Genomic DNA, 15,000 nt, shown 5'->3' with positions numbered 1-15,000 from the left:
AAACACACAGACAGAGGACGGAAGTCCTCAATATACTTACAAAATCTTTAGATTTCGTCAGTAACAAACACACAAACAGAGAACGGAAGTCATCAAGATTTCATAAGTAACAAACACACAAACAAACAAACAGAAACGGAAGTGATCAATATACTTACGAAATCTTTAGATTTCGTAAGCAACAAGCAGTCATGGACTGGGACTTATGAAATCGTCAACTTGACCTCTGACCTTATCTCATAAAAGCTGTCTCTTGAGAAGGTAGCGACGCAAACCAGAAGTTTCTACGATGATTCTGTACCAAACCATCAAAAATCGAATGTTTTGGATGTTTGACCTCACTGTGACCTTGACCTTTGACCGATTTTGACCAAAATCGAATGAGCACTAGCCACGACCCTCCTGAATCACGTGGTGTAATTTGACATTGGTAGCTTCTTCCGTTCTCGAGTTATCGTGCCTACAAACAAACAAACAAACAAACAGAAACGGAAGTCATCAATATACGGACAAAATCTTTAGATTTCGTAAGTAATAAACAAACACACAAACAGTGGACGGAAGTCATCAAGATTTCGAAAGTAACAAACACACAAACAAACACACAAACAAACACACAAAAAACAAACAGAAACGGAAGTGATCAATATACTTACTAAATGTTTGGATTCCGTAAGTGACAAGCAGTCATAGACTGGTACTTATGAAGTCGTCAACTTGACCTCTCACCTTGTCCAATATAAGCTGTCTCAAGAGAAGGTAGTGACGCAAACCAGAAGTTTCTACGCTGATCCTGTACCAAACCATCAAAAATCGTACTGTCGACCGAAGCAAAAATCTCCATTTCTCGACGCAATTATTTAATATTATTTTATCAAAGTCACAAAACCGTAATATTCGTCCATCCACCAACAATACTTACAACATCCGACGGCTTAGTGAGTCAGGCATGCGATGATAACCTTTATTGGGATAAAAAAATGACTTTTAAACACCATCTTTATCAAAAACACTGTCAGCGCGCACACGGAAAACCTTTACGTGATCAACGACGCATCTGCTCGAGCGCGCTGCACCACATGACGACTCGTGACGCAGCGAGTGATCTATTTTTTATACAATCTTAAAACGTCTCCAAAACATCCGATTTTACGAGAATTTCAACAACGGAGTTTTAAGCGTCCTAAGCGATCGCAAAAACCGAAGACAAAATTAAAATTGAAGTTAAAACGAACTCGTTACGTCGATCTAAGCAAAAATACTCCATTTCTCAACATGAATTTACAGAATTATGTTTGACCTCACTGTGTCCTTGACCTTTGACCGATTTTGACCAAAATCTCACGAGCGCTCGCCATCACCCTCCTGAATCAAGTGGTGTAATTTGACATTGGTTGCTTCTTTGGTTCTCGAGTTATCGTGCCGAGAAACAAACCCACACACAAACACACAAACAAGCAGTCATAGACTGGTACTTATGAAATCGTCAACTTGACCTCTGACCTTGTCTAATAAAAGCTGTCTCTTGGGAAGGTAGCGACGCAAACCAGAAGTTTCTACGATGATTCTGTACCAAACCATTAAAAATCGAATGTTTGACCTCACTGTGACCTTGACCTTTGACTGATTTTGACCAAGATCTAATCAGCGCGAGCCATCACCCTCCTGAATCAGGTGGTGTAATTTGACTTTGGTAGCTTCTTCCGTTCTCGAGTTATATTTTTTTTTGATGTTTGACCTCACTGTGACCTTGACCTTTGACCGCTTTTGACCAACATCTAATCAGCGCTAGCCATCACCCTCCTGAATCACGTGGTGTAATTTGACATTGGTAGCTTCTGCCGTTCTCGAGTTATCTGTACCAAACCCTCAAAAATCGAATATTTGACCTCACTGTGACGTTGACCTTTGACAGATTTTGACCAAAATCTAATCAGCGCTAGCCACCACCCTCCTGAATAACGTGGTGTAATTTGACATTGGTAGCTTCTTTCGTTCGAGTTATCTGTACCAAACCCTCAAAAATCGAATATTTGACCTCACTGTGACGTTGACCTTTGACAGATTTTGACCAAAATCTAATCAGCGCTAGCCACCACCCTCCTGAATAACGTGGTGTAATTTGACAGTGGGAGCTTCTTCCGTTCTCGAGTTATCATTTTTTGGATGTTTGACCTCACTGTGACCTTGACCTTTGACCGATTTTGACCAAAATATAATCAGCACTAGCAATCACCCTCCTGAATCACGTGGTGTAATTTGACATTGGTAGCTTCTTCCGTTCTCGAGTTATCTGTACCAAACCCTCAAAAATCGAATATTTGACCTTACTGTGACCTTGACCTTTGACCGATTTTGACCAAAATCTAATCAGCACGAGCAATCACCCTCCTGAATCACGTGGTGTAATTTGACATTGGTACCTTCTTCCATTCTCGAGTTATCATGCCTACAAACACACAAACAAACACACAAAAACGGATCTGATCAATATACTTCCAAAATCTTTAGATTTCATAAGTAACAAACACACAGAGGACGGAAGTCATCAATGTACTTACGAAATCTAAAGCAGTCATAGCTGGAACTTTCGAAATCGTCAACTAGACCTCTGACCTTGTCTAATAAAAGCTGTCTCTCGAGAAGGTAGCGACCAAACCAGAAGTTTCCATGATGATTCTGTACAAAACCATCAAAAATCGAATGTTTGACCTCACTGTGACCTTGACCTTTGACCGACTTTGACCAAAATCTAATCAGCACTAGCCATCACCCTCCTGAATCACGTGGTGTAATTTGACATTGGTAGCTTCTTCCGTTCTCGAGTTATCGTGCCTACAAACAAACACACAAACACACAAAAACACAAACACAAACACAAACACAAACACAAACACAAACACAAACACAAACACAAACACAAACACAAACACACACACAAACACACACACACACACACACACACACACACACACACACACACACACACACACACACATACACACAAACAAACACACAAACAGAGGATGGAAGTCATCAATATACTTACGAAATCTTTAGATTTCGTAAGTAACAAACAAACAAACAGACAGGGGTGAAAACAGTTACCTCCATCCATCTTCGATGGCGGAGGTTAATGATGCTTTCAATGAACTCCTATGCATGCGAAGTGAGGTCAGTGAAGGATCAATGTTACTACTGGAGCGATTTGTGGTGCTAATGTACGACTGAACCAGTGAGAGCACGGAAGTGAATCATGCCAGGAAACAGCTCTTCACACAGAAGTCTGGAACTCTGGAGAACATTCCTCCAACCCAGGCAGCACTCAAACAGCACATCAAGCACACTTGCTCCCAGGCCAACTGTTGGAACCTTTGTTCTGGGATCCAGAGATGCCAGAGCCATCTGACTGGGGCTGGACAAAGGAAACAACTGGGTGGCAGCCGTTTTGGACCACTCTCCTCGAAGCATCAAAATCGTGCCATGAATTGATCCGCTGTCGCTTTGAGAAAGGATGCACTGGACGGTGCAAGTGATTCAAAGCTGAACTCAAGTGCACTGCACTGTGCTTCTGTTCTGGAGGCTGTTAGATTTTGATCACTACCATTACCATAATCATCATTGCTATTAATAAAGTATTAAGTAGACTAGCAGCATGGGACTATTCTGTTAATTTTTTTTTTGCATTATTATCCCTCTAGTGTCAAAATGGAAGCAAAGTTTTGCTATATTGCATAAGTCCAATCCATTGTCTTTACCAAAAGAATGTCCAAAAGTTTTTAACGTAATTTGACCTTGACCTTGATCGCAATGCATTTCCTTTGCTCCTGGCGATCTCAAAAGTATCACCAAACGAATGGCCATTCCAAACTTAGTTGGAAATGACACCTTAAATGTTTTTTTACACTGTTTCGTTCCAAAATTAAACGCGTTTAAACATTAGACCCGGTGAACTGGCAGCCATCTTGGATTTGACCTCTCACAGTCCTCAGAGGTCAAATCTGACTTCCCTCCAGATCTGAAAATAAACCTTATGGTATTCACCAACTATGTCAGAAAATTCATGCTTTTCTCATAAAACGCACAATTATTGTGCTTATCCGTTGTACTAACCCAATCAAGGTTTGCAAAGTTGGTAGTGACCTATCCCAACAAACTCACAGCTGTAATTGCTGTCAAAGACGCTTCCACCAAGTATTAACTCAGGGGGGTGGACACTTATCCAACCAAGATATTCTCGTTTTGTATTTTTAATTAATTTTCTGAAATATGTACATTTTGTTTTTCACTTGGAAGTTGTGGGCTACGATGTTTAAATAAAGGTGGAAAAAAGTCGGATTTAATGGAAATTAATTCCAGGCTATAAGGGAACAAAAGGTGAACATTTTGAAAGAAACATTCGACTTTCTATAGGCACTGTATATAACTACGTGATAATACATGAATAGTGATGTAGCATTGATGGGTTCACTGCCTGGATGCAAATAGGGTTGTAAATCTGCTGATGTAGGTAATCTACTAATGTGAATCCGAGAAGAAGGTTGTGGATCTGCCGTTTGGAGAGGTTCTGGGCTGAAAGGTTTGGCACCTCGAGGAAGAACGGTGCCCAGCTGATGATCCATGTGGTCGGGAAAGCAGTCAATTGCTTGCAGGTTAAGGTTTTTCCTTTTGGTAAGGGACTATGTTTTGAGGTTTACAATTTAAATCAAGTTGAATACAGGATGTTGTGAAATTAACATCATTTAGAGCAATCCTTTAAATTATATTATTATATATAATAGCTGATACTGTATAATTAATAAAAAGTGTGTGTGTGTGTGTGTGTGTGTGTGTGTGTGTGTGTGTGTGTGTGTGACACTTCTCTGCACTCATGGACCACGATATTAAATGAGTTGAAAACTGGTGTTTAAACTGAGAAGGTGCATGGGAGGGGTTTCGATGGTTAAAAAATAAAAAAAAATCATAGTCCTGGGGGTTCAGGGTTGGGGGAGCACCTCAATTATCTTGATGTAAATGTGTGTCGTATAGTGCCAATCAGGGTGAGGGTGCATATTACAAGTCATCGCATCCGTAATTATGGGGAAATTAACCCGTCCATAAGGACAGGTTATTCGCAAATATACACAAATGCACATGTGCAGGTTATGGAATTCAATTTCAACCCGAGTGAAGGGGAAAAAAAATTAAAATTAATCTCAGTCAAGCTGAGATTGATTTTTAATTTTTGTTTTTGCCAAACACAATTATTCTCAGATCTATATTGTTTTACAAGCTGAATATTAAGGACATTTGAAACCAAACACTTACTTTTAAGATCCAAATTCTTGGCACCGATGACATTCTGAGACACCGTCTTGGTGTCAACGCGCAGTGTGTGCATATTGCTGGAATCCCGTGAGATCATCACATCGTGCCACTGATCATCGTTGAGGCTCTTTTTGCAGTTGTCCCTCAGCAAGTTCTGCCCATTGCCCAAGTCAAAAACGTAGCGGATGTGCCTGAATGGCAATGCAGACAGAACAGTCAGAGAGATATGCCATGTATTTACATGAATAAGATTGTTCATTAACCTATTAAGCACACTGAAAAGTGCTTGAAATGGAAGTGACATTGACAAAGACATGCAAAATGGATGGCCACAGAACCTCCCTGTAAAACTAATGTTGGTTTTCTTCTTTCGTCGGTTAAATATTGAAATTCATTGGAAAATAATAAATGAATGGTGTAATTTGTTTGAAAATATTTAAGGCTCGTAGAATAGCTTGACAGAGAAGAGATCATGAAATATTTAACTACAATTTTTATTTCCCCCATTACCTCTTCCAAATGCATATATATATATATATATATATATATATATATATATATATATATATATATATATATATATATATATATATATATATATATATATATATATATATATATATATATATCTTATTGTGTCAAGGAGGTGCCCTGCTGCCCAACGAGTTAATACCCTCCATATAAGGTTGTACTTGCCTGACCTTCTATCTGATAGAGTGAGAAAAAAAAAACAGCATCACACATGATGATGTAGAAGCACAATGCCGATTGCTCTCACATAGCAGAGAGGTTGGTAGTCTGTTTTATTCACTACCTATCCTCCACTCGACCTCCTCCTGGTCTCTCAACCCGCTCAGCCTCTGTAGCAATTTCCAGATGAACATGTTCTTCTAGTCAACCCCTCCTAGCAAAGCTGTAAAAGCACTGGCCCACCTCAACTGTTTACTTCATATTCATACCTGTTTGTGGAAATGTCTTTCTGAAGGGATTTAATCCGAAACTTCCCTGCGGGGCTTCAAGTTGGCAGTACAGAACACTATCTGATATCTTCCTCCAACCTGAACCACCATATTTTATATACCCTTTGGCATTGGGAAATTTGAAGTACTGTATGAAGGTGACGTGTAATATAGAAAGCGTTTTCAAAGAACACACACACACACACACACACACACACACACACACACACACACACACACACACACACACACACACACACACACACACACACACACACACACACACACACACACACACACACACACACACACACACACACCAATGAGGGATGCTTGCAAACTGCAAGCAGAATTTGGCATACATTGTCCGTACATACAAAATGAACATAAGCTTTATATATTTGATAAAGTTAATTGTGAAAGTGCTTTTTATATTCGATGAAGTGGAATGTGCTTGCATTTTACATTTTATAAGCTGTTAAGTAACTCAGGTAAGTCAAGAATGAGTAGGCCTAATCAGAATTATCTCTTCATTCAAGTTTACAGCTATAATAATTATTTTATGTAAACATGACAAAAGTTGCAAAATAAAACTATTCCTCATTCTAATGGGTTGCGATGGAGTCACACCAGTTCTAGTAATTTGTCATTCTAAGTCGAAGATAGACATTCAGGGGTGGATCTGGAACTTATAAACCGAAGTAGAAAACAAACAGTAATTGTCGTATTATTGCAGCTGCAAAAAAACGATTCACATTGTTAGCAACAGAGCCAATTTGAGTTATCAGTATGCATCGTCCCTTTGTGATACATTGATTGAATTTAGATTAGGAACTATTTACCTAAGAGGCTGCAAGAGAGACAGCAATTCCATGTCTGATCAGGGTTCAATTCCTGGCCAGACGATAAATGCAGCACAGTATAAATGGTCAATTTGCATGCTTTTAATAAATAAAAGAGAAGTTATGGTTTTGTGGGTCGACAAAACGTTGCTTGCTGCAAAGCATACATTCAGTCCGTTTCCAAATGTAACGGCACTCAGTAGAGCGCATATGTATGTCTGCCAGGCTGAATAGTTTACATTTTGTGTCCCACTGATGGGTCTCCCTCTCTGAGCCTCTTCCCTTGACTCTTTCAAGGGTATGAGTCCAGGCAAGTTTTGTTTGCTCAGCTGAATGTCTCTACCCTCCTTTTCTCCTCGGCATTTTATTTCTCCACCATGTATAATAAAAATTAGTGTTTCTTTTTGACGTTTTTGAGAATCGATTCAGGCCATCTCATCTGTATTTCGAGGGTTTTCGAATGTTTGTATCTGTGTTTCAACGAGCAGGTCCAAAACTATCTTTATTTATTTCTGGGTTAATTTCCAGCTTTATGAATCGTGAACACAGGAAAATGATGCATTGAAGAAAACGTGTTCTGAATGTTTGTTAAAACTACGGTGCCTGATACAGAAGTCCGACTGTATATGTGAACATGCAACATTTAAAATAGGCACTGTAACACTTACCACAGTAGCCTACGCAATTAATAAACTATAAATGTTTATGACTTCCAACCATTCACTGCACATCATCTGTAAACAAAAAACCCACAGGTATTTCTCGAATAATACCACCATAAAACCGAAAAACACCAGTGCCCTCAGGGAGCCATCATGCCTGTGCAAGATCACATGACAGTCCGTTGTCTTCGGTTATGTGAGCTTCCTCCATTAAGGTGGATTTTTTTGGAAGCCAAGCTCATCTTTTGAAAAATAAATAGAATGGAAAGGTGCAGACCTTGTACAGACCTTATTTGTATGCCTGCAAAATAAATGAAATTTCCTTGGTGGCTTGAAGTTATATGTCATTGAAAGAATGAATGTATTATTCATGTGTCACAATTTTCTTCTTGTGTATGGCAGCTTGGCTGCCAGTAAGCTATCATTTTGTTTTGGAACAACCATGCCACTGAAGCTGTGCCCCTATAACTGTACACTAGTATTCATTTCACCAGCCTTGAGAGGATAACAGGCTGAGTCAACCCCACCTGATGTTAATTCAGCAGCCAATGGCACTCAAATTCAGGACCCTAGGATCCCAAGCCAGCCACCTTAACCACTATGCCAACACCAGGCTTACATGTCACAATCATGGAAGGATTGTCCACGACACCACACATTAACTTGAAATCCTTGTTATCCGACTGATTTTCAGTGACCCTACTTCTCTGTTTGAGAAGAAAATTTCCTCCTTGTCTAACACCCATATAAACTCCTCCATCAATTTGTTTTTGTCAAGATTTCCTGTCTTCCATAGTGGTTGATGACACGACATTACCATTTAAAACATATGAAGTACCTCATATTTGTCAGATTAAATCATGAAATATAATAATCATGCACAATCATGTTGGCATTCAAAATAATTTACCCCTTGACGAGTTCAATGGTGATGAAGTCACTTGCATCACCACTATTGTAGAGAATGAGCCCGTCTGGTGAGGTGCTCTTGAATTGGAAGAAGAGGTACATTGAGCTGTACGCCTGCAGCGTAGGAAGTGCCAGGTAACTGCCTTTGGACTTGAATGTAATAGGGTCAGCAATGATAGGGCGCTTGCCAAAGCGAGCATTCAGTTCACAAAAGTCAATGTCACCATTCTTGCACAGATCGATGTACGACATGCTGTTTACAATGACACTCTGGAGGTGTCCCACAAAGTTGGAGGGTATCGTCGAAGAAAATTGACGCTCAGTCATGATTCCCGTCTCAATATTGTGGAACTCCAGACGGGTATGATCACCAAACATCTCACCTGAAATGCACATGAGTAGGTAATGAGGATTTAAAGACAATCATAAAAGTCTGACTCATGCAAGTATAGTAGTAACTTCAACAGCAAAATGCAGCAGATATCCTTTGATGGGTGAGAAGCCACCAAACTTTATTCTCAATGTTCATTTTTCTTGTTCCCCAAGCAACAAATAGAGCTGCCGAACCTGGCAGATGTCACCTGAAAAAAAAATTACATCTCAGGCCCTGATCAATTTGTGTCTGTCACCTTCAATAGATCGGGGCTTTCACAGGGGCCGATTTGTCGAATTCGGCCTGGCGTACTAAACCCAGTGGAAATAAAATCCATTAAAGAATAATTTTTTTAAAATCCAGAAATGTAGAAGCAGCCTTTCCATGAACACGACTTTTCAACAATTGTTATAAACTTTTATTGTTTTATGTTCAGGGAAAGGATGGGATTTAGGAAGTTATATATTCAATGGTTATAACCTCTTTTGTATGCGTGATTGAGGCTGTTAGTATGGAGTTAAATTTTTTGTATGGAGTTAAATTACATAATTTTGCTGTATGGAGTTGAAGGCCTTGCCCATATTTATCGACACCTTAAAAGGCCACCAGTCTTCCAGTCAGCCATCTTTAATCAGATCACAAAATTAGATGAGGTGCACATGCATGTCATAATGTTGTGTGTTTGTGCCAAGTTTGAACAAAATCAGACCATGCATGTCTGAGAAATGGTTTGGGACACATTTAAAGTAAGAAAATGGCCACCAGTCGGCTATCTTGGATCTGATCTCGAAAAATAAAGACAAAAATATGTATGCCATCATTCTTGATCGGTGTACCAAGTTTGAGCAAAATTGGGAAATGCATGTCCAAAAAATGGTTGAAGACATGTTCAACATCAGGTTTTTTATGACTTATATGGCCACCAGTCGGCCATCTTGGATCTGAACTCGAAAAAAAGGACACATATGTAAGCCATCATTCTATATCTGTATGCCAAGTTTGAACAACATTGGTAAATGCATGTCCGAGAAATGGTTGAGGACGTGTTCAAAATCAAGGGGGGGGGGAAGTTTACAACTAAAATGGCGGCCACTTGGCCATCTTGGATCTGATCTCGAAAAAGAATGACCTGCATATGTAAAGGGGCTGTCACACCTTGACGATTTAGCCAGCGTATGCCGATTTATGAAAAAAATTATCTAAAACGCTGGTACACGTTGAATACGTTATGGGTACGTTATGTGTACGCTATGTATACGTTAGGTGCATGCTTAAAAACACAACCATAGGTCGTATTACGCTGGTTTAAAACGTACTTTTTGGGTGTCCAAAAAATTTTGCATGCTTGAAATTTTACGACGAACTCGGCGTTTGGCTCACACGTTCCACAATGCTGGCCATAAGTTGTAGGCACGTTATGCGATCGTTGACACACGTTAATTGCATGTTGATCATAAGTCGAAACACGTAGAGGTAACATTCGCGTACCCGAAACTTATTTCTAACCTATGAGTAACGTTTTGTAAGCACGCTACACGAACATTGTTCACACTTCGCAACACGCTACTTGAAAGTTCCTCATACGTCGAAACACATCAAAGTAATGTTTAGGGTAACCGTGACTTATTTATAACCTATGAATAACGTGCTTGGGAATTATTACGCTATGCATACGCAAGACTATCGTTGGGCATAGGTTGTGGACGACAAAAACACGATAAACAATCGTTGGTATAACTTATCTATAAGTTATCGAAGCATTCTGTGTTCATTACTAGTACATTATGCATTTGTCAAAGTCGTTTTTAATACTTTAAAAAGTAAAACTAGTGGGGGAGCACTTGGGAGAGTGCAAAACCTCTGCCGCCAACACTGCTGGGTCACTCAAGTGAACCTTATGTCTTATTCATTAAATATGGTCAAGTGCTGAGAGTTATAGTTATTTTCTCCAACATTTTTTTTTGGGGGGGGGGGGGTTGGAAATCACTTAAAACATGTAAAAATGCAAAAAAAAAAAATCGAAATTTTGTTGAAAAAAAAGTTGCAAAATTTTTTTTTCTCTAACAATTTTTTGAGGGGGTTGGAAATCACTTAAAACATGTAGAAATGCAAAAAAAAAATTCCTCCTTTTTTGAGGGGGGGGGTAACAATTTTTTTGGGGGGGTTGGAAATCACGTAAAACATGTAAAAATGCAAAAAAAAAATTTTCTCAAACAATTTTTTTTTTGGGGGGTGGAAATCACTTAAAACATGTAGAAATGCAAAAATAAAATTCTCTATTTTTTGGGGGGGGTAACAATTTTTTTGGGGGGGTTGGAAATCACTTAACACATGTAGAAATGCAAAAAAAATTCTCCAACAATTTTTTTTGGGGGGGTAACAATTTTTTTTGGGGGGAGGGTTGGAAATCACTTAAAACATGTAGAAATGCAAAAAAATTCTCTATTTTTGGGGGGGTAAAAAAAATTTGGGGGGGTTGGAAATCACTTAAAACATGAAGAAACGCAAAAAAAAAATTCTCCAACAATTTTTTTTTGGGGGGGTAACAATTTTTTTGGGGGGGTTGAAAATCACTTAAAACATGTATAAATGCAAAAAAATTCTCTATTTTTTTGGGGGGGGGTGGGTAAAAAAAAATTGGGGGGGGGAGGTTGGAAATCACTTAAAACATGTAGAAATGCAAAAAAACATTTTTTTTTCTCAAACAATTTTTTTTGGGGGGGGGGGGAACAAGTCCAAAATTTAATGACATGATCCTTGGACCATACCTAATCCCCCCACCAAGTTTCGTCGAAATCCGTCGAGGAGTTTTTCCGTAGTACTGTTCACAAACAAACAAACAAACAAACAGGTCAGGTCAGGTCAGGTATGGGAGCATGTGCCAGAACAGCACGTCGCTGCTTCCACTTTCCGCCGGTACTCCAGGGGCCTCCGTCTGGCCATCCCCCAGGCAGATGCTAGGCCCATCCCCATCTCCTTGAGATGATGGTCAACCTGTTGCAACCATGAGGCACGTGGTCGACCCACTGGCCTCCTCCACTCATGAGACTCCCTCTCTGAGAGAATCTGGTGAGCAGGATCAGAGTCAGGAAAACGAGCCACATGTCCATACAGCCGCAACTGACGCTCACGAACTATGCAGGTAACAAATCTCATCCGAGTCTCTCTCAGCAACCGCTCGTTGGACACAAAATCCGACCAGCGATAGCCAAGGATTCTCCGAAGAGACCTGGTACCAAAGGAATTAAGTCTCCGTCTCAGATCCTTGGTCAGAGTCCAAGTCTCGCACCCATAGAGCAAGACTGGAAGTACCAAGGACCTGAAGACTCGGACTTTCGTCCTGCACAGGTACCGGCAGCGCCACACCCCATGATCCAGTGAATCCATGACTCCCCAGGCCCGACCCAGACGTCTATTGACCTCTGACTCGCAGCCAGCAGAGACATGAATATCACTGCCAAGGTAAGTGAATCTCTCCACGACCTCAACATCCTCACCACAAACAGACACAGACAGGACAGCAGCATCCAAGATGTCACCGAAAGCCTGGATCTTAGTTTTGACCCAAGAAACCCGTAATCCCAACGGCTCCGACTCCTCATTCAGCACGTCGAGGGCCCCCAAGAGAATGTCTAAAGTCTCCGCAAAGATGACTGCATCATCTGCAAAGTCAAGGTCCGAGATCTTGACATTCCCAAATGACGCACCGCAACTTGATCTCTCCGACATCCTCCCTAGAATCCAGTCCATACAAGTGCTGAAAAGTGTGGGGGCAAGTACACATCCCTGACGAACTCCAGTAACAACTGGAAATAAGTCAGAGATGGTACCACCACACTTCACAGCACTCTCAGTACCAGAGTAGAGTTCAGACATCAGATCGATCAGTTTTGGTGGCACCCCACGAAGACCAAGAATCCTCCAGAGGACATCCCGATTCACTGAATCGAACGCTTTACAGAGATCAACATAGGCTGCAAGCAGCCCCTGCCGAAACTCTCATCTGCGTTCGGTGAGGACACGAAGTGCAAGGATACGGTCAATCGTTGACCTCTTTGGTGTAAAGCCTGACTGCTCTGGACGCTGGTGCTCAAGCAGATGGTGGCGAACCCTATCGAGAATTATCCGAGCAAAGACCTTGCCCGGCACTGAGAGCAGCGTCACCCCTCGGTAGTTGTTGCAGTCTTGGCGATCACCCTTCCCTTTCCAGAGAGGGACAACAAGGCCCCTCTTCCAGTCAGTTGGGATGATGCCTGTGTTCCAGGCAGAGCACAAAACTGCATGCAACGACACGAGTGCAGCATTTCCTCCAGCCTTGAGAAGTTCGGTATAGATGCCACAGATCCCTGGAGCTTTGCCCCGTTTCAACTGGTTCACCGCAGCCCGTGTTTCCACAAGCGTAGGTGGACCACAGTTGATTCGAGGGTCAGCAACAGGGATTGTAACACCCTTGACGTCCAACTCGACAGTTGGGGGATCAGCCTGGTACAACCGCTCAAAGTAACCGGCCCAGCGGGCCTTCACTTCAGACTCCTCTGTCAAGAGCCTACCACTCTCTGCTCTAACTGCAGTGCTCCGAGGGATGGGCTTGGATGAACGTAATGTGCGAATTCCCCTGTAAGCGAGACGAGAATCACCTGTCCACAGTTGATGCTCTACCCCCTCACAGATTCCTCGCACATAGGCCTCCTTGTCCACCCTCAGTGCACGTACAGTTTTACGCCTCAGCTCCCTGAACAGCTCAGCTCTGCCATTCAGCCTGGCCCTGCGACTCTGGTCAATGGTATCCAGTGTCCCTTGAGAGACAAAATTCTTCTTTGCCCTGCGGTGAGCTCCAAGGCATCCACCGGCAACATCAAGGACGGTGGTCTTGAAGGCGCTCCACAACTCTTCAGGACCCCCAAAGCACCCAGACCCCCCAAGTGTCCACTCAGCCTGTTCGCAAACTCCTCAGCTACTCTCTCATCCCTGAGCTTGCCAACATCCAGCCTCGGCTGGGATGGTACCATTCTCCAGGATTTAAGGTGCAGCTTTAGAGTTGCTACAACAAGCCTGTGGTCAGTATTGAGGAACTGAGCACTCCGGTAGACCCTGCAGTTCTGGATCATCCTCCGACGACCGTCAATGAGGACATGGTCAATCTCCTTTGCCACACCGCCAGCGTTGGAATACCAAGTCCAGCGATGAGCTTGTGGGCGCTGAAACCATGAACCAGCCACCCTAATCCATGACGTCTTGCAAAGTCAAGGAACTTAGTGCCATTCTGGTTCATAGTTCCTGACCCATGGGGACCAACACACACCTCATAACCGTCCCTATCAGTTCCAGTCGATGCATTGAAATCCCCCAAGACTAGAAGTGTATCTCGTCTGGGGCACTGATCAACCACAAACTCGAGTGTGGCATAGAATGCATCCTTCACGGTGAGATCACTCGCCTCAGTCGGAGCATAAACAGAGACCAGGGAAATGACACCTAAGGAGTGACGAATCCTTAATCTCATAATACGCTCGTTGACCGGTGTTACCTCAATTATCATTGGGGTCAGCTTATTGGACACAGCTACAGCAACTCCTTGGGTATGGTAACCATCAGAGCGACCAGACCAATAGTAGGTGTAACCACCCACCATTATCTCGCCGCAATCCGGTCTCCGAACCTCAGAGAGAGCTGCAATTCCGATGTCCAAACGCTTGAGCTCAGATGATAACAGAGACAGGTGATCATCCTCTCTTAGGGATAGGACATTCCAGGCACCCACCCGAAGGGACCGCCTCAGGTTAACCCAAGGAGACCGCCGTCTGGTGGACGATACAAACAAACAGAAAGGGGTGAAAACAGTAACCTCCATCCATCTTCGAAGATGGCGGAGGTTAACAAATAAATATTTCATCGTGGGAATGAGGAAAAAAAATTAGCTGAAAAGAACATCGAACAATGGTGCAAAG

General features: G+C 41.9%; 1 protein-coding gene across 19 annotated transcripts in view; it reads right to left on the bottom strand.

Moving 5' to 3' along the window:
* LOC147012133 (neurexin-1-like) overlaps positions 1-15,000 on the bottom strand; it is a 1,392,023-nt gene that overhangs the window by 726,592 nt on the left and 650,431 nt on the right. For all 19 annotated transcript variants that reach the window (XR_015052060.1, XR_015052059.1, XM_085858522.1 and 16 more), the window contains 2 exons: positions 8,681-9,062; positions 5,308-5,498 (listed from right to left, as the gene is read on the bottom strand). Coding sequence is in view for 17 of the 19 variants with exons in the window: in XM_085858522.1 (XP_085714648.1) it covers positions 5,308-5,498; positions 8,681-9,062 (573 nt within the window). In the remaining 2 variants the exon portion in view is untranslated. The remainder of the gene's footprint in view (positions 1-5,307; positions 5,499-8,680; positions 9,063-15,000) is intronic.

The sequence above is a fragment of the Eptatretus burgeri genome, chromosome 15 (genome assembly GCF_056783735.1).
Source record: "Eptatretus burgeri isolate ZD-2024b chromosome 15, Ebu_testis_v1, whole genome shotgun sequence".
NCBI classification, from domain to species: Eukaryota; Metazoa; Chordata; class Myxini; order Myxiniformes; family Myxinidae; genus Eptatretus; species Eptatretus burgeri.
This window is presented reverse-complemented; position numbering and strand designations above follow the sequence as displayed.